We start from the raw sequence: 26256 nt of genomic DNA, 5'->3' as shown, positions 1-26256 counted from the left end.
TTCTATTTCCCTATATTTTCTAATTGCTTTAAAAGTTTTGTAGTCCAAGCTTTTGTATTGCATCTAATTTTAAAATGCCTAAAGAAATCTGTCCTCAATAGGGGGAGAAAAGTTTTAGGGTATTAAAAGAAAATTAGGAGTGGAATAAATTATTGCACTACAGCATTTTAATGGGATTTTATGTTTTTTAATAGCTTTACCAAATGGGGTGCTCTCTAGATCTATGAATTTTAACTTATGTAAATCTTGTTTACCTTAGGAAATCTATGTTGCATGTAGATTGGAAAATTTAGATTTTTGTCTCTATAACAACTTTTTTCCACACAGATGCTGTGGTGTAGTTTTAAAAGACTTTCTCATTTGAGGTGTCATTCAATTATGAGGACTTCATCTCTTATCATTCTTCAGCCAGTAAGGCTATTGCCGAGAATTTTTGAAAGTCACACATCTGGTGGGAGCAAAATTGGAAAGGTGCTTTAGAGAAATGAATCCCACTGCTAACTGGATTTCGCAGAAGAAACCTCCACCTTTGCTTGCTCTGTCAAGGTGTTGTCTGTATTTTTCTATGAAGTTGACATTCTGGGTATTTCTACACAAACACACACACACACACACACACACACACACACACACACTGAGAGAGAGAGAGAGAAAGAGAGGGGGGGAGAGAGTGTTCTCCATTGCTGGATCTCTGTGGTTAATGGAAGAAAGCACTTTACTAATATGAATTATAATTAATCTATGGAAACTAAAATGAAGCCAATTTGCTAAGCATATTTGCTTAAAAATTAATTCCAAAAGAATTGAGATATTTCCATAAAAAATAATCACAAGAAATGTTCATATGATTTCTTAATTTCAGATTCCAGACTGTGTAGCTCAGTACTGCCCCATTTCTGTGCTCCCCGTTTTTCTTCATGGTCCCACAGTCTCTCATAAATAGGCTTATGTTACCATCATAATCACTTGATTTTAATTTATGCAATCTCTCTCTGCATCTTGGCCATGGGGGCACCCTAGCAAGACTAAATGCTATACTTTCTTGTCTTTAAAATAGAACTGGAAACAGCAAACCTCCTATAAGTCTTTTGGAATCATAAACCTCCCCCACTTTCTATGAGCTGGAGGGAAGACAGGCTCTTGGCTGATAACAAAGCTTCCCACACCCACTATAATTAATAAGATGAAGCACACAAAGCAGCTGCCTTCAGTGGATTTCAATAACTGCCCTGTCTTTTTTCAGAACCCAAGAAATCTGCAGATACCAAAAAACATTAATCTGCAATACATCTCCCTCCAGATGTGTTAGGGATATAGCCCCCAGAATTCTCAGCCAGCGTGGCCAGAGATGACCACAACCTATCTAGATGATTCAAAAATGGTTGCTCTTCAAGGACATGAACTAATGCTTGATGCAAGGTTTCTATTCTTACAGCAGCTGCCTTACAATGGTGGTTAGGGACTAATCACTTGTGGTACCTGGTGTCTAGTAAATGCCAAGTTGCGGAAAGTTGGGTCAGAGTATAAGATAATAAAATAGAAATCCTGATTCCCACCCTACTCCCTAGGCAATGGTGGGATTCAAATAATTTAACAACCAGTTCTCTGCCCTATTGATTGCTCCCAACAATCAGTTCACCAAACTGCTCAGAAAGTTAACAACCGGTTCTCCCAAAGTGGTATGAACTGGCTGAATCCTACCACTGCCCCTAGGACAGGGGAGTCAAACTGGTGACCCATGGGCCGGATGCATCACTGCAGGCTACACCCCAGTGGTGGGTTGCTAACTGTGTTCATGCACAGAGGAATCCAGGGGGGTGGACAGAGCCTCCCACTGCTGCCACTACCGGTTCAGCTGAACCGGGAGCAACCCACTTCTGTTACTCCCACCCCAGTTCTAGGAAGGAGAAAAAAGTCTTGAAATGTGATGGCAACATGACACGGCGAGTTTGACACTCATGCCCTAGAATTTTAAATTTACTGTTAGCTTAAGCAAATCTTTCTCTGGCACTCGTAGAACACTTTGACCATTATTGAAATAAAATTGGAGTGGAACCATGTATTAGTGCTTATAAAGTGCTAGGGTTATGCACAAAGGTTTTATTTTGACAGCGGTTCAAGAAAAGTAACCCTTGAGTTTTCCCAGCAAGAGCCTCATGTGTTTTGAAAGTAGATAGACTGAATGATGCTGATGAGTCCAACCTTGATTTTTCACTGAGGCAGAGTAGAGTGATGGACCAATATTTTCAGTGCCAGCGTGGTGTGCAATATCTTTGTGAGGCAAGGCATTTCACTGAGGCAGAGCTCTGTGATTACACACACACGCACACACACACACACACACCATTTTGTGAGCTGAATTCTATGCCTGAGTGTTTTGTTGCTGTTGCTTCTCAGACTAAGAAGCATGAAAAAGCTGATCTTGTAAATGTTTAAGAGTCCTTTGAGACATGACTTGAGGAGCAAAACTTATTGCCACACTTGCCTGTTCCTGTCTAAAGTTTCCCTGATTGTAGATGCACCATGAGGGGGATCTTAGCATGCTCTCATCATTCAAAAGGAAGTAAATATTCCACAGTCAAAAATATTTTATTGCTGCAATTATTGGGAGTACTTAGAAGTTTGTAACAAAAGAATAAAATACTTGCCATATTGTGTTTGGCTAAATCGTTTCCATGAAATGAAAAGGATGTTCGTGAACATCTTTTAAAAACAAAATCTGGATTTGAACCTCCCTAAGATGCACGTTTTTTTTTTTCTAATATATCTAACCTCTAGTCTGTCTAATTTCAGTTTCTGTCCAAGGCAGCAAGTACCCGTGAATCACCATGGCAACCAAGCAGCCTCCCCCTCTGATGAAGAAGCACAGCCAGACAGACCTTGTGAGTCGTCTGAAGACAAGGAAGATCTTAGGTGTTGGTGGAGAGGATGACGATGGCGAGGTTCATAGGTCAAAGGTAATGGGCTGCCAAGAGTATCTATAATTGTGGTCCCTTAGAATCAACAATTCTTCTTGCTGGAAAAAATATACTTATCATATTTTTGGGACTATAAGACGCACCAAGATTTTGAAGAGGCAAATAAAAAAAAAGTTTTTGCACACTTTAGACCTCCCAAAAATGGCCCGTTTTTCGCAAAAACAGGCCTGTTTTGTTTCAATTTTAAGAAAAGGGCATGAATAGCCTTTAGGGGGCTTATAGAGTGCTCCTGGGGGTGCCTCCCCCCAAAATAAGCAGAAAGTGGCCCATTTTTCGCAAAAATACTCCTGTTTTTGTCCAAAAAAGGGCATGCATAGCCTTTAGAAGGCTTATAGAGTGCTCCTGGGGGTTGAGGGGGAAGAATTGAGCAAAAATGGCCTATTTTTCACTCATTTCTGCCCTCCCCAGTCCCCAGAAGCACTCTGAAAGCCTCCTAAAGGCTATGCATGGCCATTTTGGTGAAGGGGGCGAGGTTTTGAGAGGCAAAAAATGCTGTATTCAGTGTATAAACTGCACCCAGATTTTCATCCTCTTTTCTGAGGGAAAAAGGTGCATCTTATACTCCGAAAAATATGGTATATACTTTGAGCACATACTTCAAAAACTGCAGGAAATGAAGTTAGGCAGGGATGAAGAACATGTTATCATCCAGAAATTCTTAAAATTCCAAAACCCATGAATTCCAAGTGCATAGCCCTTTGTAAAAGATGGTGAGAGATGCAGTCCAGCAACCTTTGGAGGATTATAGCTTGACCATTTCTTGACAACTGTTTTTTTAGAATACCTTCTAGCTCTAAAGTCATATTCCTGGTAGAACATGGGGTATTCAGCTGGATAGAAGTAGTTAGTAGTTACTTCCTAATATGAATATGCTGTGTTCATAAAAACATCCAAAATCTGAATTTTCTTTCAATAGAGGATAAATCTGTTTAACACACTATTAATGTTAATCAGATAGATTGAGTGCATCTGAGAGAGGGGGTAAGTGTGTTTGGGGACTAATTATATTACTTTAAGGTTCTTATTTCTTCTAAGATTCTAAAAAAGATGAGAGAGTTGATGAAATGTAAACCAATGACCCCTGGGTATTGTTAGACTCCAATTTCTGTCAATTTCAGCCAGAGTAAGAATGCTGTGATCTGTATGAAGCAATACAGATATTTCCCAATCCTCATGTCAAAGGTTGTGTATATGTACAATGATTCAAACCTAATAAGAGCCTGCTTTGTTCCCTAGCATGTTAACTGACATGTTAACTTTGAAAGATTGTGACACTTGCTGAGGGAAAGAAAGATTTTGTCTCCATCAAGCCCTTGTTTCTTGAGTCATCTTGTTTGATCATACCTACAAAACAAAAATTATCCTTTTTTGATTCCAGAAATGAGGTTTGGGAGGTCTATTAACCTAAATAATCAAATATTTTATTCGATCAGAAAGGAAGGATGATTTCAGGGCACATACATGAAGAAGGAAGGGGGTTGGGAACAATCTGTGCAAGTTGCACAAAAGTGTCTTGGAGTAGGACCCACTTACTAATAGTGATCAGCCTTGTAGGACAAACTTCTTAGACTGTTTAGCAGAAGTTAGAATTGAGAGGCTGTATACAGGAGTTCTTGGAAATCATGATTTCTCCTATGTTCGAAGTAGCATTTCAACGAACAAGATTTAAAAAAATTAATCTTTTTGTTGATGCTTGGAAAGAAGGGTATTGAATGCTGGGGTGGAAAAGGAGAACCAATTAAAGGCCAAGGGGAAATGCTAGATTTAAGCCTGGGTGGAAGGAATGAAACTCCACTTCAGAGGCAAGGCAGATGAGACAGGAGAAAGTGGAAATTCATAGTGTGTATTTATTGCTTTGGTTTCCCCTTAATTTTGTATCTTATGTTGAAGCCAATGTTTTTCTAATCAATTGCATAACCTCATCTTTCTACTAACACATACATACAGAACTGTTGTGTATGTGAATTAATTGCAAAAGCTTGACGATACATTCACAGCAGTGGGTGGGAATGAGGTCTATGCGGTTGGGTTGTGGGGGTGGATGGTTGAAGCTGCTGTTCTTACCTCATTAGAGACATGTCTTTGTAGGTGTAAGAAAACCTATGGTTCTCTAAACAGAAAGAATAGAGAGCTTTGATTTCTAGGTAACTCACAAAAATTCTTTTTTCAGTACAGCTATCATATCTCTCCTCTTCTCTCTTTATGTTTTTTTTCACAATGTTCTTTTGCTTTTGATCAATGATGTATTGCAAGAGCATCAATTGCCTTAAAGGAAATGGCCAAGAAATGTACAGCTAATCTTTTGCTGTTTTTCAGAATGTTTCATCAACTTCCAGACTAGTCTAAAATTCAATGCCCGATAATTTCCCATCCAAGTGTTAAGCATATTGCATCTTGTATAGTTTGGATTTTCTTAAATTAGCAAAGGTTATATAGGTTGCAACCCAGCTAGCATGGACAGTTATCAACCAGTAGAATTTGGATAAGTATCTACTATATATCAGTTAGTGCAAATGTTGATGAAACTTTTAGAGTTTTTAAAAATTTTATTGATCTTAAATTGACAAAATTGTGACTTTTGAGGTTTGCTACAGAGCTTAACTCAGTTTAACTTGCCCCAGCCAACTTTTTTTTTCCTGCCACATCTTCATGTTGTTGTCTTCAACTCATCCACAACTCACACCCATGGCAGCTTAATGTTCTCCTTAATAATTCTGCAATTAAATTAGGTTTTCTTCCCAACCAGATAGTCAGCCAGGATAACTTCACTGACCATTTGGTCAGGTATCTTCATAGAGTGTAAACTCAATCTAAAACCTATTGGCCATTTTATGTTGATCTACTAGTTTTGGGATATTGCCCTCTTGCCCACTAGATGTTTCCAACTGGTGTCTCACACAGACTTATCAATGAGCTTGGAATCAGAAGTAGCAGCTAAACATGGATCATGTAGAAAAGATGAAAGGGATTCAGAAAGCACTACCATTTATTGGTAACTTCCCTGTGGTAGGATAGAAATGTCAGTGGGGGTGGCACATTTTATGCTGACAATATGCCGCCATCATTAAGACTGGTAGATAACACTTCAACTGAGATATGCATATCCTCTGAATGCTCCTCTTTGAATGGACAAAACAGAAGAAAGGAAGAGTTTATACACTTCTCTGGCCACATACACCCTTTCCCTTTCCTCCTTATTATATGTCGACTTCTAACTGTAATCCTTGGAAGCTGCTTCTTATTCAAAAACAAAAATTAAAAACAAACATGAAATGCTTTTCCCTGACTGAAAGGCCCTTGGACAAAAAGTGCAAAGGAAACGAAAGAAAAATTTAAGGAAACATTAATGGCTGAGAATCTGCAGTTGCTAATTTATTGTTGAATGAATGCATTTTAATAAGACCCAAGAGGGTGAGTTCAACAGCCCATGCTGCTAAAAGTTGCGAAGTGTGACTTCCATGGCCAAATTCAAAACCCAAGTCGTCAGAGGAAAGGATGATGTTTTGCCTCTTTATTCTGGCAAATGGAAGCCTAGAATGTGCCAGAGATATGCAACAGATCCAGTCTTTTCTGATTGGGGCAATGCTGCGTGATGAATTTAAGGCATCCATACTAATTATGTATCTGGGATTTTCCAGGGCTGCTTTAATCCAGCTTCCTTTGCTACCACGTGTCATTCCCTTTTTCTCCTCTAGATTTTTTTCACCCTTTCCAGAAGAGCAGTTTACTCTTCTTGTGTTTTTATTTATTTATTTACATATCAAATTTTAGAAACTGCCTATCTCTCTCACAGAGTGAATAAGTGGTGTTGTTAAAGTAGGGAGAAGGTTCTTGGCTCCATGTGATTGCAAGGTCCATTTCTCTGTGTGAACTCTGCTGCTTACAAATATTGTATTTTTAATTAATGGATTGACCTTTTGTCGTTGAACCCCAGCAGTTGCTTAGCAACTTAGAATGATCCTTGTCAGATGACTTTCTGAACAGGTGTCTTTCATGTATGTAGCCTTTTGTGTTCTGAGAATGGAATTACAGTAATCATTTTTTTGATAACTGGAATTACCTTAAAATGCTGTTAATTTTAAAAGGTCATTGGAAAGTGTCCATAATACGGTTATTTAAAGGGAAAACAATTTATATAAAGAAATAATTTTGTGCTCCATTTTATTTTATGGATTGGTTTTTTTTGCCAGATTCTCCTCATAGTAGATAGTTTCAAATTTCTTTCTTTCTCTTCCTTTCTCTGTCTAACCAAAAGTATGACAAACTTTCAGACAATAATTAGACTTGTAGTAAGAGTTCCCAAAACTTGGAATAGTAAGAGGACTTATGGGCAAGAATAACTCATGTCCTGAAAATGTCCATGGTTACACAACTCTCTAATTGGCATGTGAGACTTAAACCTCACAAAAGAAAAATATTTTTATTTTTTATGTAGTAATGCGCTAGCTATAGATTGTAGAATCCCAAAGTTTAGAAGCTCCATCTGTATGACTTGGTGATTTCGTTTGCAATTCCACTCCACCCCAAAGAATATCACTTTCTTGAAGAGGAAATTGATCTCTTTGTAAGATGAGGCGTGTTGGTTTTTTATATTGGGGAAACCTATCTATGTTTATGGAGATTCTAGTTATCCAGGTCATGATGGTCCCAAAGGTGCTTTTTCATGAGGCGATTGGATTTTCTCGTTTTTCCCTGAAGATGTTTCACTTCTCATCCAGAACTGAAGAAGCTTCTTAGATGAGAAGCAAAATGTCTTCAAAGAAAAACCAGAAAGTCCAGTTGCCTCTTGAAAAGGCACCCTTGGGACTATCTATGTTTAGCCACCATATAGCCCAATAAAGTAGCAGGGTTTTGCCCTACCCAGCTAGCTCACAGAAGGCTAACTCTATTTTTTTTCTCTTTTCAGTTGCTTTTGTATCATTTGTTAAAAGCAGGAAATAACGATGCAATGCATATGCAAAGTGTGCTTTCCTAGTTGATAGTGCTAAGCTGGAGATGGCAGGAAGCAACTGAAGGTTGTTTAAATTGCCTTTGTTCTTGCTTCCTTGGGCCTCTCTCTTTCCTGTGATTTGTACTTTCTTAACTACCCAAAGATAATTTTGCTGGAGTATTCCTTGTTCAGTAATTATTATATTTCCCTCTCTCTGCCATGAAATGGATGGCAAATGAATTTATATAAAAATTAAAAAACAAACATCTTGCAACAGGGGGCAAAATTTTGCCTTTTAAACTCACTCTTTTTTATCTTCAAACTATAAAATCCATTCTTTTGCCTGTTGTGAGTATTGAGCGCAACCCATTGGGAAAGTATTAAACATTTTCTGGGTCTCTCCCCTGGAGTGAGAACAATCATCCTAGTAAGTACTAAACCATGTTGGAAACAGCTGCATTAGATGTAACCTAAAATGAGTGTTGGTAATTTTCAGTTACATTCAGATAACTTTCTATGGATTCCACAATTTTTGTCACTGATCTTTCTTTACCTTTTATATATAGATTTTTTTAAAATTAAGGCCTGTGTAATTGTCTTTTAAAAAAAAACAGTTTTAACCATTGTTTGTCTTTTGAAGAAAGGATGAGATGAAAGATTTTATGGCTTCAACAATTTTCTTGTGTCACCTGGGACTGTTTGTTTTTCAGGCAGTCAACTTTGAGATTCTGAGTTTCTTTGCTCCCATTTCCTATCCTCCCACTTTCTTGTTCGAACTTGCACAACCAGACCATGCTATTCCCACAAGATGCTTGCAAAGGGATCATAATCAAGTGGTAGATCACATTTTATTTGTGCAAAAACCCAAAAAACAAACTCGGAGTCTGTTTCAGACATTGTTAGCAAGCCACTCAAGTTGTTTGAATTCCCGGAGAATTGCTACCAGAGACACAGGTTGGATAATACACGGAGCCTGCCTGACTTCTTGATATAACAATTTTGTGTATAAACTGTCCTTTCCCATAAAGAGGCAGCTTTAAATTGCTGAGAAGTATCTCAATACACCACCATACCCAGTAGCCAAACCATCAGTTCAACTTCCTGCCTTTTCTGGCATCAGGGGAAGGCTGATGCTGCTAATTCCATATAAAGGGTGGCTGTTGATTCAAGCGTAGGCAACTTACTTGCCATCTGTTTAGACCAATACTTCTCCAAATTGGCATTCTCTAGATATAATTAGTTGACAATATGAATAGTTTTGAATGTTGTAGACTACACATTATGAGAGTAGCAGCTGGTATACTGCTTATTTAAACATTTATTTTCAACCACAGGTTTTGGCAAAATTCAAATAAAATCACAGCAATCCATGTCCATTCAATACACCCCCTCTAATATTAGCGGCACTGTTTGTCAGGATATGCCTTCTTATCTTCCTTGCAGCCATTGCAAAAATGCAATTTGTTTCATTACATGTATGTTTTCGCCAAACAACAGTTTCTTCTAAACTGGACTGATTCAGTTGGATTAACAAGGGCACAAAAGGAATTTAGCTTTGTGCCCCTGAGAAAGTTTGCAATGTAATGAGTAATAGACCAAATCTTTCACCTGTAGAGTGGCAATAAAATAAAACTCGTATAAGGTGGTTTAGACCTTATTGAGCTATTTTAGTAGTCACAGTTTCACTCTCAGCAAATATTAATTGTTCTTTTTTTATGTTTGGGTGGACCAGAAATATAATTTGCATGCATTTTATTGCTCAAAAGTTGTTTTTTTTTCAGGATGGCTCTGAATCAGTTTATTTATTCTGTCCATTTGAATTCCAGATCAGTCAAGTCTTGGGCAATGAAATCAAGTTTGCAGTGAGGGAACCTTTGGGGCTCAGGTAAGTTCCATTCAGAAACTATGAACCAGGAATACATAACAGGGATGCTATGTATTTTACTCATTTTGGCTTCAAGCATGCTTGCTTTTCCTGCAAATGTGTGCATGATCATCCTGCAGTCAGAAAACCCCTATGTAGTGAAATTAATGGCAAGTACAACTTTGCCTCTAGTCCTAGTTCCATAGCTTACCAATATAGAGAATACTTTCTGGCAATATGTATGCAGGAACAGGGTGAGGAGAAAGCTTTAAGTTTAAAGGTCCTAATTACAGTTGGCCAATGTGGCCATGGGATGTTCTTGTGATTGGCTATTGTATGTGGATCTGAAGTTCTCCCTTCAATTTACTGTCAAGGATGAGAAAAATCCATCAAGAGCTAAGCGGCTCTTGAAATTGGATTTATAGTGCTGCCAGAGGATATTTGAAAATTATAAGTTAACCTTGAGTTTGAATGGCTCTAAAAAGGAACAGAATTCAAGAGTACAGTGGTTAAGACATTGAACGTGGACTAGGACAAGGCTGTCAAACTCGTGGCCCATAGGCTGGATGTGTCACACACTGGCTACGCCCATGCCTGGTTTAGTGAAGATGAAAAAAGTTATGATACATCACGTAATGCCGCCATATCTAGGAGTGTCAAATGCCGCTTAAAACTCCTAGATTAGGGAATTGCAGGCTGGTGTGTCTTTTGTGTGCTTCAGTCTTGATTTCTGACTGCTAAACAGACAAGTTCCAGTGTTTCTCGGGTAACATTTCAGAAGTAGGATCCCATTGTCATTCTCCTGTGGCTGAGAGGGGATGACTGATCGCCGAGTTGGCTTTTATGCCAAAGACAGGACTAAAATTCATAGTCTCTTGACTTCTAATCCAATATCGTATCCATTCTATCTATTGAAAAGTTTATTGATGGGAAGCAATTCAGTAAAGTCTTCCAAAATAAGGAAAAACATGACTCATTCCACAATGCAGGGAGCATTATACCTGCAGCCACTATACTACTTAAATGATTAGGCTGATGCATCAGACAAAGAACAAAGTTTATTTCCCTTCTCCCTAAGTTCATCAGGAACAACTTGCCAATAAGAAACTTGAGAATGTTTTGGAGTGCTTTCAACCAAGTGTTTACAGTGGTGTGTAAAAATAAAAGCACAGATTCAGAATAAGAAGCAGTGAATATGGTAGAGGCAAAAGATTGGACACACACAAGCATACACATATTTTTTATATTATTCTTGTAAAGTTTTGAATAGGCTTCAAAAGATGATAGACTACAGTTAGCCAAGTGAAGACAATGAAACAATATTCTGACTCATCTAACCTCTTAGGTTGTGATTGTTGTCTCTTTCTACTTCCAACAATCATAAACTCCTCAGAGATTTGAAAAATAGTAAAAAAAAAAAAAAAAAAAAAAGCAGGAAAGCTACAGGAAAAAAAACCCTCTGTAAATGCTTCCAGCTGCCAATTTCTATTGTGAGAGACATTGCTAAGAAATGAAAAATATTGTAAATGAATTTTTTGCTGCCAAAGGAAAATATGAAAGACAAAGAAGCATAACTGTGTGAAAACCAGTCAGAACTGCAAAGCAGAAGTCACAGATCACTGTAAACAATAGGTTGAAAAGTTTAGCTGATCCTTGTGTACGTGTGTAGTTTACAGTTGTTCTTCAAAGTGTTTGGTCACAAGAAATATGATACATTTGGAGGACAAGGCTGAAATATTTGAAGAAAAAACAACTTCTTGCCAATCCTTAAACACTGTTTTGGATCTATTGTGCTTTGAAAGTATGGGACAATCAACATTGCAGGAGTTTCTTATATGGGTGGGGGAAAAAGAAGAATGGATTTAATTATGATAAATACATCCTAAAAATTAATGTCCTACTCTCAGTGAAGAAACTGAAGCTGTTACTTCAGCAAGATGATGATCCAAAAAATTTCCTGAAGTGCTGTCTGCTCTTGGGAAAAAACAGCTGCAGTCAGGCAGAAATACTTCCCACCCCCACTGCCCCAAGGCTCAGCACAGCTCATGCTTCTTCCCCAAAGCCAAGGACCACAAGCTACGGTAAACAGCAAATCTTGGTGGGATTCCTGCCTGGAGCTTTGCTTGGGACAACAGCCAAGAGCACAAAAGCAACACTGCTGAAGACCAAGCCTTAGAATTTGGCCTGGCGCTCAGGAGCAACCAGAAAAAGAGCACCCTCACCGAGGCGGCACCTCATCCCATGTGGTGCAAGAAATTTGAGAGAGGCAAAAGTTATTTTCAGATTTGTGTTTGTTTTAAGTACTGAGTATTAAAAGACATATTTATGTGGCATCAACTTACAAGGCTTAGGAGGGTGATGTTAATCCAGAGCCACAGTCCCTTGTTGTAAAAGGCGTGTGCAGAGCCATCTTTATAGCATTATGGGCCCCGGGCAAAGCAGTGTACTGGGGCCCCTATGACAATTACTCACAGGAATAAAAAATGTAAATGGTCAATAAAATGAAACATATATTTGCATGTTAGTATTAATAAAAAAGTGCAGTAAAATGTAATAAATGCGTTGCTGTATTTATATACAAGGTGCATTGAAGGCTTAACATACACAGATTAGTACGGGGGCACCTATGCTCGTAGGGCTCACGGGCAAGTCTCCAACAGGCCCTTGCATTAAGACAGCCCTGGGTGTGTGCCACAATAACATTGTGTACATTTATCTGCAAATACCCGTTGCAATCTCCACAAAATAGAAATTTTGAGCAAGATGAGTTCTAAAAGGAAGAGTGGGAAAATATCCAAAATCAAGGATTGTAACACTTGCAACTGACTAAAGAGGAAACATTTGGAAGCTGTTATTTCTGCCAAAGGAGGTGTTATTAAGGACTGGCTGAAAAGTTTTTCAAAGTCTAAACCTACTGTAGTCACTGTTATAAATCTATAAACAGCTGCAGATAAATAGTAAGTATGCATTCAAATAACCAAAAAGATGCCAAAATTAACTTTGTGCCATGTAGATTGGCTTCTCTTCACTTAAAGAATATAATTTAAGCAGGAGTGCCTAAATGTTTGCACGCATCTTTGAACAGTTGCTAAACAGGGCAATCGTAATGGATTGCCTGTGGCATTAAAATATCTATCACATTGTTTATTGTTGTATTATTTATTGTTGTTCTAAGAATGATAGAACTTTTGCTTCAATAGATCTGGAGGACTGCTGGGGTTTATATAAATATAATAAGGTTTTCTAATTCCTTAGAGGAGGTATTAATTTTTTTTTTAACTTCCCTTACTAGCTGGAACATCCTATTTTACAAAGAAAACCCCATTAGCAATGTTTGGATGATATTAATTGTTAGGAATATAATCTAACTGTTGGGTTGGCAATATATAAATCATATAGCAATGCTGTACCTGTTTCTTTAAATCATACTGTAAAATGTGATTGGTTGCTGTTTTCCTCAATCGGCCATAAGAGGGAGCCAGAATGACTGTTAACTCTCTGTCAGTAAGATGCTGGCTGATCTGATCTGACCTGAGTGCCGTGAGCTATTGTAAGTTTTGCAACTGCTAGCAAATTTTGAGTACTGAACTGATTATATATTACTGGACTATGTTATTTGGATTATCCCTTAACTGAAAGACAATGATGACTGACTCTCTTATCCGTGTATGACTTGGACTGTTTGATGGACTCTGATACCTCTATTTCTACGAAAGTAAAAGCCTCTTTAAATTGCAGTGTCTCTATATGCTGGTTTGTGTGTTCTCCAACACAACTCTCACAATGCTTTGCTGAACTCACTTGCTCTCCCAACGGGGGACTTACCTAACATTAATGATAGACAATTAGCAGGTGCATGCTCTTTCTGGACTGCCTGGTGATTCCTGCCCTCAAGTGTTTTGAAATTGCTTTTAAAAAGCATCTTGTTCTCTTCTATACCCTGTTTTATTTCGCAGTCTCTTTTCAGGAATTGCTCAGATGACCCTTTCTGCAGAAGTAAAAGTAACTAGTTTTCATTTATTGCTGATGCCCTATTTAAAGGATGTGATAATTAACCTTATTTTCATTTGAACTTCCAGGGTTTGGCAGTTTGTGTCAGCCATCATATTTTCTGGGGTTGCCATCATGGTAAGTAGGGGAAGCATTTTCATATTGAGGTTATCTTATCAAATTACTTAAATGTCTGTCTCTAGACATCTTTAGCATTCTGTTCTCAGTGATTTATAAGACTTCTATGAAATCTATAAAAAAATTATGTCCTCCGATTCAGTCCCTTGACCATTGTTCATCAATATTTCCATGTTTCTTCATCGTATTGGAGAGATAGCAAGTGGCCCTTGTCTCATTAGTTTTCATTATTAATGTGAACTAATATAATATTAAGTTCAAGTTGTATCAGATTTGCAGGGTGTCATAAACTTGAGTTGGATACCTAATACGCTAGAACAGCTGTTCCCAATCTTTCTGGCTTGGTAACCTGATAGGGGGAGATGGAATAGTTCCATGTGAGGGCAGGCGCAATCACCTGCTGCTCATGCAAGTGAAGCTGCGCGCATGTCCGTGATGGGATTCAAACGTTTGTACTATGGGTTCTGTGAGCATGGCTTGTTGGGCATGGCAGGGGAATGATACTGCAAAATCCTCATTCCCTCCCTACCCCACTAACCTGTTTTCCAGCTCTGTCCTCCTGTTCAGGGCAACAAAAGAAGATCAGCTGGGAGGCAGGGGGCGGGGCCAGCCTATTTGCTGGTTCTCCAAACTACTCAGAATTTCTGCTACCGGTTCTCCAGAATCTGTCAGAACTGGCTGAACACCATCTCTGGTGCATGTGTGCACAGCTAGCCACCACTTGTGCAGCCTGGTTTCCAACGGGCCATGGTCCAGTAGTGGGCTGCAGCCCAGAGGTTGGGGACCCCTTCCCTAGAAGAAAAAAAGAGCAAAAGAAATTTAAAACACTACTGATAGGATAAATGGTCTGTAGTAACAGAATGAAACTTACTACAGACAGGTTCTTCAGTCAAGAATCAAACATCAAATGCACAGGTAAAGGAAGTGGGATACCAACTTGTGAAAGATTTCTAGTAGTAATTGATCCATATTGAATATGATCCAGTGGTGAGGCGAGACTGCAAAGAAGGCAAATAGAATTAAAGCCTGCATCAACAACCTTAATATGGTATACAAGTATAATTTATAAATCAGAGGAAATAATCATGCCACTCTATTCTGCTTTGGTCAAATCATACTTAAGCATTGCTTCTAGTTCTGGGCACCACTTTTAAGAGGGATTCAGAGAATTGGAATTAGATTTATACAATGGCAATGGAGATGATAAAGGCATCAGAGATTAAGTTTAGGAAGAAACTGGAGTGGTATGTTTAGGCTTTCATTTTTTCTAAAAGAAGCCTTAGGAGGAGGCAGTAGTTCAAGAGCACTTTTTAGATACAGGTGGTCCTTGATTTACAACCATTTATTTGGTGACTGTTCAAAGATACAAAAACACTGAAAACAGTGACTTACAACCAGTCCTATCACAAACCACCGCAGTTTCCCAATGGTCACATAATCAAAATTTTGCCCCTAAATGGACAGATAAGAGACAACATAGCGTGCAGCTAGTGGATAGTGGATGGGAAAAGAGGCATCTATTTACATCCCGGGGTCATATGATCACCATTTGTAATCTTTTCAGCTGGCTTGTGACAAGTAAAATTGATGTTGAAGCCAAAATTGTTTCATGACCATATGATCCACTCAACAACTGCAGTTGATTTGTTTAAGATTTGTAAAATTTATAAAATTGGATGTGACTCACTTAACAAACACCTTGCTTGACAACAAAAATTCTTGTCCCAACTGTGATCAGAAGTCAAGGACTAAATGATGTCACTTGCTGTAGAAGATAGACAAGACCTGGCATCTCATGCTCCAAAGTGCAGACTACTAATGAAGTTAGCTTACAGGAAAACATGCACTGATACTATAATGAATAGAATAGAATAGAATAGAATAGAATAGAATAGAATAGAACAGAACAGAACAGAACAGACGGGACACACAAGGAATTTATCTTTGGTGCATATGTTCTCAGTGAACCTATAAGGAAAAAAATCAACAATTTGACTGGAATCAATAAAACCAGATAAGTGGTGGGCTTTTCTTCATTGGAATTATTCTAATGGAATCAAGACAGTAATCTGCCTGGGATGTTTTAACTGAGATTGCTACACTGAGCAGGATTATCTAAACTCTTCCAGCTCTATGTTTCTCTGCAATAAAGATTGGGTTTTCTCTCTATTTGTTTTTTTTTTAAATATAAACGTTATTAACAGTTTTAATAAAACTAACACAAGGAGTAAACAAAACAAAAAATATATGCAGAAAATATAAGTATAATTACAAAATTATATCTATAATTAAAACAAAAACTCACTTTTTTCTATTATCCATTTTTTCTAACTCATAATTCATAATTATTTTTTGTTTCATGCGCTAGAGGGTTTGCAGTTAGCATAAAAGTAGATAATTGTTCCTTCTCTAATCAAAGGAGTCGATTTAGCCATCTCTGCAAACTCTATTGTCTTCACCAACCATTCCTCAAACTTTTCCACTTTTGAGTGTATAGTAATCTCACTGCAGTTGTCTTATAAAAGAACAAAATACCATGTTTTAGTAGCTTCTTTTAGCTTCCCTCTCTCTTTTCCCACTACTATCTGCAACTGTTGTTCAGTTGAAACAATGATCCAAGTGTACCTCTCTTTGTGAGCATTGACATCTGTCTGAGACGGATTTAATTATATCCGATTTCTATTTTCAATGAAAATCCTTTTCTTTGGACACTAAATATTTCAGTTACAGGAGGGATTTTTTTTAACTGAAATTTGTTTTTCTCTTCCAGGCTCTCACCTTTCCAGATCAAATCTATGATGCCATCTTCAAGGAAGAGGTAGTCAACAGCAAAATGCCTATCCGTCTTTATGGAGGAGCTTTACTTAGTAAGTAATACATGAGATATACATCCAGATGTTGACGTGGTCTAGTCCAGTGGTGGGATTCAAAAATTTTGACTACCAGTTCTGTGGGTGTGACTTGGTGGGCGTGGCAGGGGAAGAATATTGTAAAATCTCCATTCTCTCCCTATCAGCTGGAGGCAGAGAATAGTTGGGGGCGGGGCCAGTCAGAGGTGGCATTCTACCTGTTCTCCAGAATTGGTCAGAACCTGTTGAACACCACTTCTGGTCTAGTCTATTGGGAATAACTGACTAAATACTATACAGGTAATCCTGTACTTGCAATTTGTCGCTTAGCAACCTTTTGAAGTTTCAAAGCAGGGTCCCACAGTCCCACAATGCATTTTACAATGGTTTTGCTAAAAACCAACATTTACTCCCATTTTTTGACAAAACCATGCCCAGGCAAACCATTGGTTCTCTTAATGACTGTGGTATTCACTTAACAATCACTCCCAAAGAAGTTGTAACATTGAATCAGCCATATGATGGCAACAAGCAGGGTCCATTATGGTCATAAGTCGAGTACTGCCTAGAAGAGTGGGGTTTTATTTTTGGGATGGAAGGATAATGAAGTGTGCAGTGTCTTTGCATAGAAATTGTTGGAACTGAAGCTAAGCCCCAGGTGATTTGGGATTATAACTTTTGTAATCACTTGCCATTGGACAAGAGGTAAATTAATGGAATGTTTACTGTTGATCTTCATAAAGTTTCTTCCATGGAATTTTGCCCAGCGGAAGGAACGCATACTGTGCAATCAAGTTGGGCTTTGAAGTCATTTAGCAGGCTCTGGAAAGATGGTATTGTAAATAAGGACCTGTAATGTTGTTAATTGTCTTGAGTCCCTAGGGAGCAGAATAAATCTCCATCATCACCGTCATCTGAGAATAATGATATTGAAATTGCACTGTTATAATTTGCTCACTGAGATACAAAGATTCCAGCACACAGAAATGTGCTGCTTTGAGACTGTAATATGTCATATAAACTTCATTATTCAAGATGCTCCAAGAGTTTTTAAATTATTTCATTTTAATTTACCTTTAATGCCAAGGCAAACATATAACTGAGAATCTAGGTATGAAACTAGCTCGCTTGACAAGTGAAATCAGCCATATTTTTTTCTTTATTTCTACACAAACTTTGGAAACAATATTACTTGAGCCTGTAATGCCATTTCTCAGACACACAGAAAATAATGCTGTTTGAAAGATGAAAAAAAAAACATTTTTTATTCCAAGGCAGGGTTCATTATTTACTTACATGGCACATTTGATGTATGAATCAATTAATTTCAGTGGTATTACTTCTCTGTTGATGGATTCAAATTTCTAGCTATGATGTCGGAATGTGACTCCAGTATTACAATTTTGTGTTTGTGTATCTGTGTGTATGCTCGTCACTCTGAGACAAAGCCATGGAACTAAGACCTCACTCACAAGGAATGTCAGAAGCTTGAGCTGTTCAAATGCAAAATTGGGATTTGCTGGGCATATAGGATGTTAGAATAATTAAATGTCAGGTTACAGAAGCACGGAGATTAGTCATCATGATTTTACCACCTACTAATCAGTCCCAAAGTTATTCTGATGCTTTATTTACACCAGAGATATCAATGGTAATGAAATTGTTCCTGGACTGTATAATTCTGGAGCCCAAGCAAACATTTATGGTAGCACTAAATGGTCCTTTTAAGACTGTAAATTTATAAAATGGTGTAAAAGTGTAAATTGTTTTGAAATTTTGTGGGGCAAGACTATTCTTGGCAAAGCCGTGAACACTGATTAAAGTCCAGTCATTTCCTTCCTTCTTCATTAAAAAAAAATCAATCCAGGCATGCACACTTAGGCCTGGGCAAATGTACACATAGACATTTGTTGTTAGGGTTAAGTCTGACCCATTGTGAACCCATGGACAATGTTCCACCAGCCCTTCTTGTCCTCTACCATCCTCTGGAGTCCATTTAAGTTCATGCCTACAGCTTCAGTGATTCCATCCAGCCACCTCATTCTCTGTCATCCCCTCCTTCTTTTGCCCTCAGTCTTTCCCAGCATTAGGCTCTTCTCCAGACATACATACTTGTAAAGTTCTTTAAAAACATTCCTTCCACCAGGGGTGGGTTGCTCCCAGTTTGCACCGGTATGCCATAAGGGGTTTGTCAAATTTACCATATGTTTTAGAACCCGTTCGTCCAGTGGGACAGTACCGGAATGCTCCCTCCTGCCTGTCCCCCCCCCTTGCCTTCTCTTCCCGCCTGTCTGGTTGCTGCTCGCTCACTTGTTTGCCCAGCCTGTTCTGGCACTGCTCACTCACCGCCCGTCCGCACCATGTTTTCCCTGCCCACCGCTCATTGATTGGCTCACCAATCGCCCCACCTCTGAGAGGTAGTGGGAGTGGGCTTTCTGAGATGCCTTCTTTCTTTCTCTGAAGGCGTACCTCATTGCCCTTGAAATTTGCTGTCCCGGCAACCCGAAGGGGACATTCTCCCAGCGGCATCTCAGGCGCTCCCACCCTTAGCTGGGCGGTGCCAAACTGTGCCCAGCCATCCTCACTCTCTCACAGCTAAGGGTGGGAGCGCCTGAGATGCTGCTGGGAGAATGTCCCCTTCAGGTTGTCGGGACAGCAAATTTCAAGAGAAAACGCAGCTGCTGGAATCGGTGCGCCACTGTGCCTGCAACTTAATGCTCTCCAAGAAGCCTGCATTACTGGGAGCAGCAGAAGGAGCAGCAGCGGGTGCCACCACCACCCCCGGTGTCCAGCATCCTCCTTGGGAGCCTCGAGTTGTGGCTATTTGCGTTTCTGTCCCAAGCATCTCTCGGGAGATGAAATGGCAGGGGCCCAGCTGGCAGAGCTTCCAGGTGAAAGATGAGTGAGCTGGGCAGAGGAAGGGGGAAACTGCTGGAGCTGCATTGCCTCGCTGGGTTCGGGGACTTCTGCCCCTCGTTCCATGCTTCGCAGCCACCGGAGCCCCACACGGACCCCTTCAGGGCACTGGGCAACCTGGTTCTGGGGATTCCCCCCCAAAAAAAGATTGCCCACCCATCTCTCCAGATCTTGCGGCTTTTGGGGGGTGGTTCTTTTAAAAAATGCCTCTGCAGACGATCTTGAATGATGCTGCCCATCTGTCCCCCTCCCAAAGCAACCTTTCAGGTTTTCAAGATCGTTTTTTTAACGAAACCCCTGAAAAAGCCGCAAGAACCAGAGCGACAGGTCGTCAGTCTTTTTTGGGGGTGGATTCCCAGAACCAGGTTGCCCAACACATAAGAGGTCCATGTGGGGCTCTGGCACCTGCAAAGCATGGCACAAGGGGCAGCAGCATGCCGCCCTGATCTACCTGTCTTATAGTTGGTGGCAGCAGCCCTAGCTAGGGTTTCCCCCTTCCTCTGCCCAGCTCTCCACCACCTCTTTTGCTTAGGCTTCCTTCCCACTTGGCACAGAAAAGGGGTTTATCTTTAAAATGGGGCACCTTGGCCCTGGGCCACCGCGTGGTTTTCTCCGCTAGCTGCATCTTGCTTTGGATAAAGGAGGAGGTCGTAAGGCAGAAGAGAAAATTCTTCCCCCTGCCCTCCGGATTGCCAACATGACCATGGCTCTTCAGGAGCTCAACAACAATGTGAGTAGCAACAGCGGCTGCCCACACACCCACTTTCAGTTGAGGGCAGGCTTGTTTTGCAAAAGCACAGTGCAGCCGAGGGTTAAAGAAACCACACAATGCAAAGGCGGGGATGCTTTCTGCGTGGGAGGGGGGATGCATACCCACAACTTTTATCGCTTGCCCACCCACCTACACTCCCCCGCGTGTCCAGACACTACATTGGGGGAACTTGGACATGAATGGTCTTGAACGTGGGACATGCACGTCCTCCCCTGCCCACCTCCGCGCTTTTGCAGATTGGCTGGCTGTGGAGCATGGGCCCTTTTTAAAGACGGGTTGAGTCCTTCCTTGGGATGGATGCCCAGACATGAGGGGCACAGGCTAGGACCAGGTGCCCTCATCCGTTTCTTCTAAAGGTGCTTTCTTTTCTCCAAAAGGCAACTGGACTTTCTGGTTTTTCTTTGAAGATGTTTTGCTTCTCCTCCATGAAGTTTCTTCAGTTCTGAGGAAGCTTCTGGAGGAGCTGAAGAAGCTTCTTGGAGGAGAAGTGAAAGGTCTTCAAAGAAAAAGCAGAAAGTCCAGCTTCCTCTTGGAAAGAAAAGCATCTTTGGACATCCTGGATGACCAAGACTCCCCATAGACATCCCTCATCCAAGCCTTCTTTTCTGATGCCTCCTAGCGTTGCTTGCCTTCCATCACTTGTGGTGGCCACTTTACCAAAGCCCATGATAGCTGAGCATCTATAAGTCCTTTTGTAGTATCAAGGGTGACTGAGGGTTCAGAGGTGGCACACACCCATGGTTTCCTGATTGCCAGGGCTATTTGGGAAATCTAAGCTGGAGAGACCTAGTCTGTCCCGAACTTTTGAAGCTGGTGGGCTCTGGATAAAAGTCAAAACCTTAACTTGATGCTGACCTAGAGGTTTTTATTGAAATCCTGTTTTAAGTTTTGGTGAAAGACTTATTTCACCCTAAACTTGTGACTGCTTTCATCAAACCTTCGAGTGATTTAGAAAGAAAGAGAGAAAGAAAGAGAAAGAGGGAAAGAAAGAGAGAGACAGAGAAAGAGAGAGAGAAAGAAAGAAGGAAGGAAGAAAGGGAAGAGAGAAAGAAAGTGGGAGAGATACACACAAGAAAGGAAGGAAGAGAGGAAGAGGGAGAGAAAAAGAGAGAGACAAAGATAGAAAGAGAAAGAAAAATAAAGAAAGAAAGAAAGAAAGAAAGAAAGAAAGAAAGAAAGAAAGAAAGAAAGAAATAGAAAGAACTTATGACCACAATTGTGCCCAAAATTTTGGTTTCACCACATTTTCCAAGTTGGCCATGCCCACCCGGTCACATGACCACCAAGCTACTCCCACCTAGTCACATGACCACTGAACCACATGACCGCAAAACAGGCCACACCTACAGAAAAGGTTCTAAACAAATTTGAAACCCACCACTGCCTTCTACCCACCTAAGATTCACTCATATGCTTGGTTTCTCCCACCCATCCACTCTGTATTCAGTCAGTTAGCATTAGCAATAGCACTTAGACTTATATATTGCTTTATAGTGCTTTCTATATATTGCTTTATAGTGCTTTCTATAAGCTGTTTACAGAGTCAGCATATTGCCCCCAACAATCTGGGTCCTCCTTTTACCCACCTCGGAAGGATGGAAGGCTGAGCCAATCTTGAGCCAGTCAGATTCGAATTCCAGGCTGTGAGCAGTGAATTAGTGTGCAATACTGCAGTCTAACTTCTGGGCCACCATGGCGCCTATTAAGACTACATGTGAAATTAAACAGAGGATTTAAATAGAAATTTAAATTTTGTGTGTGTGGTCAGGGTAAATTAAATGATTAAAAAGAGCTGGTTAAGGGAGCCTCAAGTCTTGGCCATTCAATAGTGTCTTTGGGATAGGCCCTGCATCTCTGCAGAAGCTTTCTTATGAGCTTGTCATTCTGGCAATATAATTAGGTGAGATATACAGTGTGTGCAGAACTGTAAGCAACTCCAGAGAAAATGGAACATAAATTGAACAAATAAAGAGACTCAAACTCTACCCTACAGACATGTGCAATAAAGTAGAATAAAATTAAACTAATCTAGTTAGGGAGAAGGATAAGCCATAGCTTCTATGGCCTGCTTTTTGTTTCTTTTTAAATGTGAAAGCATTTATCCAAGCTGAACCACAGCTGCTGGCTTGATGTCTAAAATGATCTGCTTCAGGGCTATGAGTCTTTTTTAGCTTTCACAACCCAGTGCTATTTTGTACTCACATTCCTATTGCCTTTCTGGGAGAAATTATAAATAAAGTTGGGACTGTATGGGCACCGCTTTTAGAAGGCATACACTACGTTTTCATGGTTGCAGGAATACAAAATAGATTTGAGTCTGGTTGTCACTTCTTTGTGCAGAGGGAGAACTTTTCCTGCCTTATTCTTTTTTGAAGTCTGCAGCAGCATCTGCTGGCCACAAATAAAAATACAGAGTAATTCGGCTATGCTGGAACCCTCCTTTTAAGCAAATTTTGTGTGTTCTCTTTCTCCTACTTCAAGAAGGACAGGTTTAAATTATGGGACAACATACCACATTGTTCCCAAACAGTTTAATAGGAAAATATTAGCTTTGCCTTAGCTTTTTATTCTTGAAATATATGAACAGGCTGCAGTTGCTAGAAGTAAATTAGTGAACTGTCATCTCTAGAGCTTCTGCAGGAATTTTATTGCTTATATTTATCTTTCCACTGATTGTTGAAGTACATAGACAATCCAAAGACAAGGCATAAAGATCTTTGCTGTGTCAGACCCACAAACAGTGAGGAATGTGATCGATTATGTTGATTGATTATATACCTTTTGTACCATCAAGTCAGTGTTGATTCATAGCAACAATATATATGCCAGACTGTCCCCTGCCTCATCCTTCAAGTTCCTCTGGACTTCTTTTTCCTTCCATCTTTCCAAGCCTCAGAGCATTTCAAGAGACACACTTCCAGAGATAGCAATAGCAGGCAACCGCAATAGAAATAAGAACCAGTAAAGGGATCGGCTCCTAATACCTCTTTTCCAGATTAAGGAGAGGACAAGGATCGCCCACAAGTTTGTTCCAAACAGAAATTCCTTTGGGAAGAGATTGTGAAAGAGCCCCAGCAGGTTTGATGAGGAGCCGTTGAGGTGGGTGAATCATCTTACCTAAGCAGTGATTTGGCATCTTCAAATTGGGCACTAGGTTTGCCTACCTCCTCTCTTAACTATTTTACCAAGCTCTTTTATTCTTGAGTTTCTATATATTAAAAATCTTCTTTAAACTATTAAAATAAAACTATTTGGGAACAATTTATTCAGAAGATCCAGAAGAATCTAATATTTTGTTGGAGAAAACAAAGATTGTGACTGACTTGAATATGGATTTGGATTTAATTTGCAATTAAAGAAAAGGAGAAAACTGAATATTATATCATATGGGAACTATTCTACTGATGGTTAGAGAACAAATATGAAAGTTAGAAATGAAATTAGATTAGTGAAATGTAGAAAATATATTAATAGAATCAAATAAGTTAAGAAGAGGGTTGTTATAGTGTAGTTATAGTATAGTAACATAGTATTATGTTATGTGTATCAATAAGTCATGAGTAGATAAATAATGAATATGGTTGTAAATTCTAATTGTTATTGCACACTATATTTCTACCAGATGACATACTATTTAATGAAAGATGGATTAATTGTATTAAAATAAAATAAAAAAAAATCATTAAAAATATGGATTTGGAGTTTAACGAAAATGCTGGACTACAAAAGTGATACGGACAAAGATTCTGTGGATTTCAAAATGCATTTAAAAATACAGAATATGAATCATATGGAAAAAGATGCCACAATGGATTTACAAATAAAACCAGTTGTTGTCTTCATAATTAAAGGGGACATATGAATAATAAATCAGATGAGTGACCCAGAACATGACTTTGGAATATACGGACATAAGGAAACTTTCTAAGACTAAATGAAAAGAAAATGGTGAAAAAAATCATCTTGTGGGACATCATTTCCTACGATTAAAGATCAAGAAAAGTAAACAAAAGGAATTCAAAGTGGATTTATTTGATCAGGATTAATATATGTGATAGCTATTAATGGAATTTTATTTTGTCCAGAACTGAACAACAAGGCTTTAAAGATCTGTTTGTAAAATGAGGAAGGGTATATTTTACTTTATTTCTTACAGAAAGTAATAAGTTGGAATAAAAAATTGGATGTATGGATTTATTAGTTTATTTAAAGTTAAAATATAATATGTTACTATTTCTGATATTTCTCAATAGATTTTTACTTAATAGTACCTAATGATGACTTCTTATATATTAATTATTGGTAAGAAATAGTATATGGGAAGAAGATTTTTTTAATTGAAGTATTAGAGATGTTGTGATATTATTTATTCTTATCTGGAGGGAGGAAGTCCATTTTTATATATCTTTTTATTTTACTTTTTATATTTTTCTTACTTTATATTAGTCTTTTACCTTTGTATTTAACATACTACAATCTTACCATCTAAATGAAAATTGATGATTAAGATGGGCAACTTTTAATAACCGTAACCAAAAAGATCACATAGATCCAACAAAACCACTTCTAGAAATTCAGTGGCCCTGAAAAAATATGAAGCCACCTGAAGAGAATCAGGATAGGCCATGCCAGAATTAAGGCAAAACTTTTTTAATGTTTTATTTATTTTACTTATAATTCTTTTCATCTCCATCAAACAGAGTGTGAACTGGATACAATTATTTGAAATTTCATAGTCCACATATTTGTTGTTATATTCATTACAATAACATTGATAATATAATTATATATCAAAATAGTTACAATAATACACAATATCATTATAAACTTCTCTCCAGAGTAACGTTTTCTCTTCTTGTATCTCCTCCTTCCTAACTTCTGTTTATATTCTCTAGCCATTGATAAAATGTATCCCATGTCAAAAAGTATTCAGTTTCTCCTCTGTCCCTGATAATAAGCTTTAATATGTCCATTTCTGCACATTGCATTATTTTATGAATCACCCTCTCATCTGATGGGATCTCCTGAGAAGGCAAAACTCTTTAAGTGTGGAATGACTAAGAGCCTGCGATGCAACTATGGAGCACCGGAACAAACTATAACACACATAGTTCAAGAATGTTCCCTCAGGAAATTTCAAGGCACCTGGGCTGATCTCATTGCAGCCACACCAGAAGCGGTTAGACGGTTAGCTTCCTGAGATATTGAATTATAACGTTTAGTCCATTGCAATTCTATGGCTCCATATTATGATGATTTTATTGTGATTTGATCTTAATATATAATCTCCTATAGTGTATTTCATTGTATCTGTGGGTGTATTTATCTGGTGCAAAGAGCCATGGAAAGATGCCTGGCATTAGATAGAAAGATAACCTGCACATGGATTAGAGAACAAACAAAAGTATACAATATCATCAAGAGAGTAAAAGAATTGAAATGGAAATGGGCTGGTCACATAGCAAGAAAAACGGATGGCCGGTGGACCAAAGCAGTCATGGAATAGATCCCACTTGATAAAAAGCATCCATAAAAGAGACTTAAAACAAGATGGATTGATGACATCCGCAATTATTGCAGGCCCAATTGGCAAAAGAAAGTTCAGGACTGTACTGTTGAAAACATGTGGAAGAGGCCTTCATCCTGCAGTGGATAGACAATGTATCAATGATTGCATGACTTCTGTAGATGCTAAATAAAGAAAACCTTTGTATTTCTATATCCTAATAAAATGATGAGGGAGGGAGGGGGAGAGTGCGCTCAGCGAACTGGTTGTTAAACCGGTAGGATTACACTCCTGCCAGAGGCCTAGATCTTCA

At 39.0% G+C, this 26256-nt stretch overlaps 1 protein-coding gene across 2 annotated transcripts in view; it reads left to right on the top strand.

Annotated features, from left to right (window-relative positions):
• Positions 1 to 26256, top strand: part of TP53I11 (tumor protein p53 inducible protein 11) — a 75341-nt gene that overhangs the window by 45423 nt on the left and 3662 nt on the right. Inside the window, exons 2-5 of one of the 2 annotated variants that reach the window (XM_032209111.1) lie at positions 2810 to 2957; positions 9735 to 9793; positions 13852 to 13900; positions 16671 to 16767. In XM_032209111.1, the coding sequence (XP_032065002.1) occupies positions 2829 to 2957; positions 9735 to 9793; positions 13852 to 13900; positions 16671 to 16767 (334 nt within the window). In that variant the 5' untranslated portion in view covers positions 2810 to 2828. Of the gene's footprint in view, positions 1 to 2793; positions 2958 to 9734; positions 9794 to 13851; positions 13901 to 16670; positions 16768 to 26256 lie in introns of both variants that reach the window. The other variant, XM_032209102.1, reaches the window with a different exon arrangement.

Source organism: Thamnophis elegans, chromosome 1 (assembly GCF_009769535.1).
Source record: "Thamnophis elegans isolate rThaEle1 chromosome 1, rThaEle1.pri, whole genome shotgun sequence".
NCBI classification, from domain to species: Eukaryota; Metazoa; Chordata; class Lepidosauria; order Squamata; family Colubridae; genus Thamnophis; species Thamnophis elegans.
This window is presented reverse-complemented; position numbering and strand designations above follow the sequence as displayed.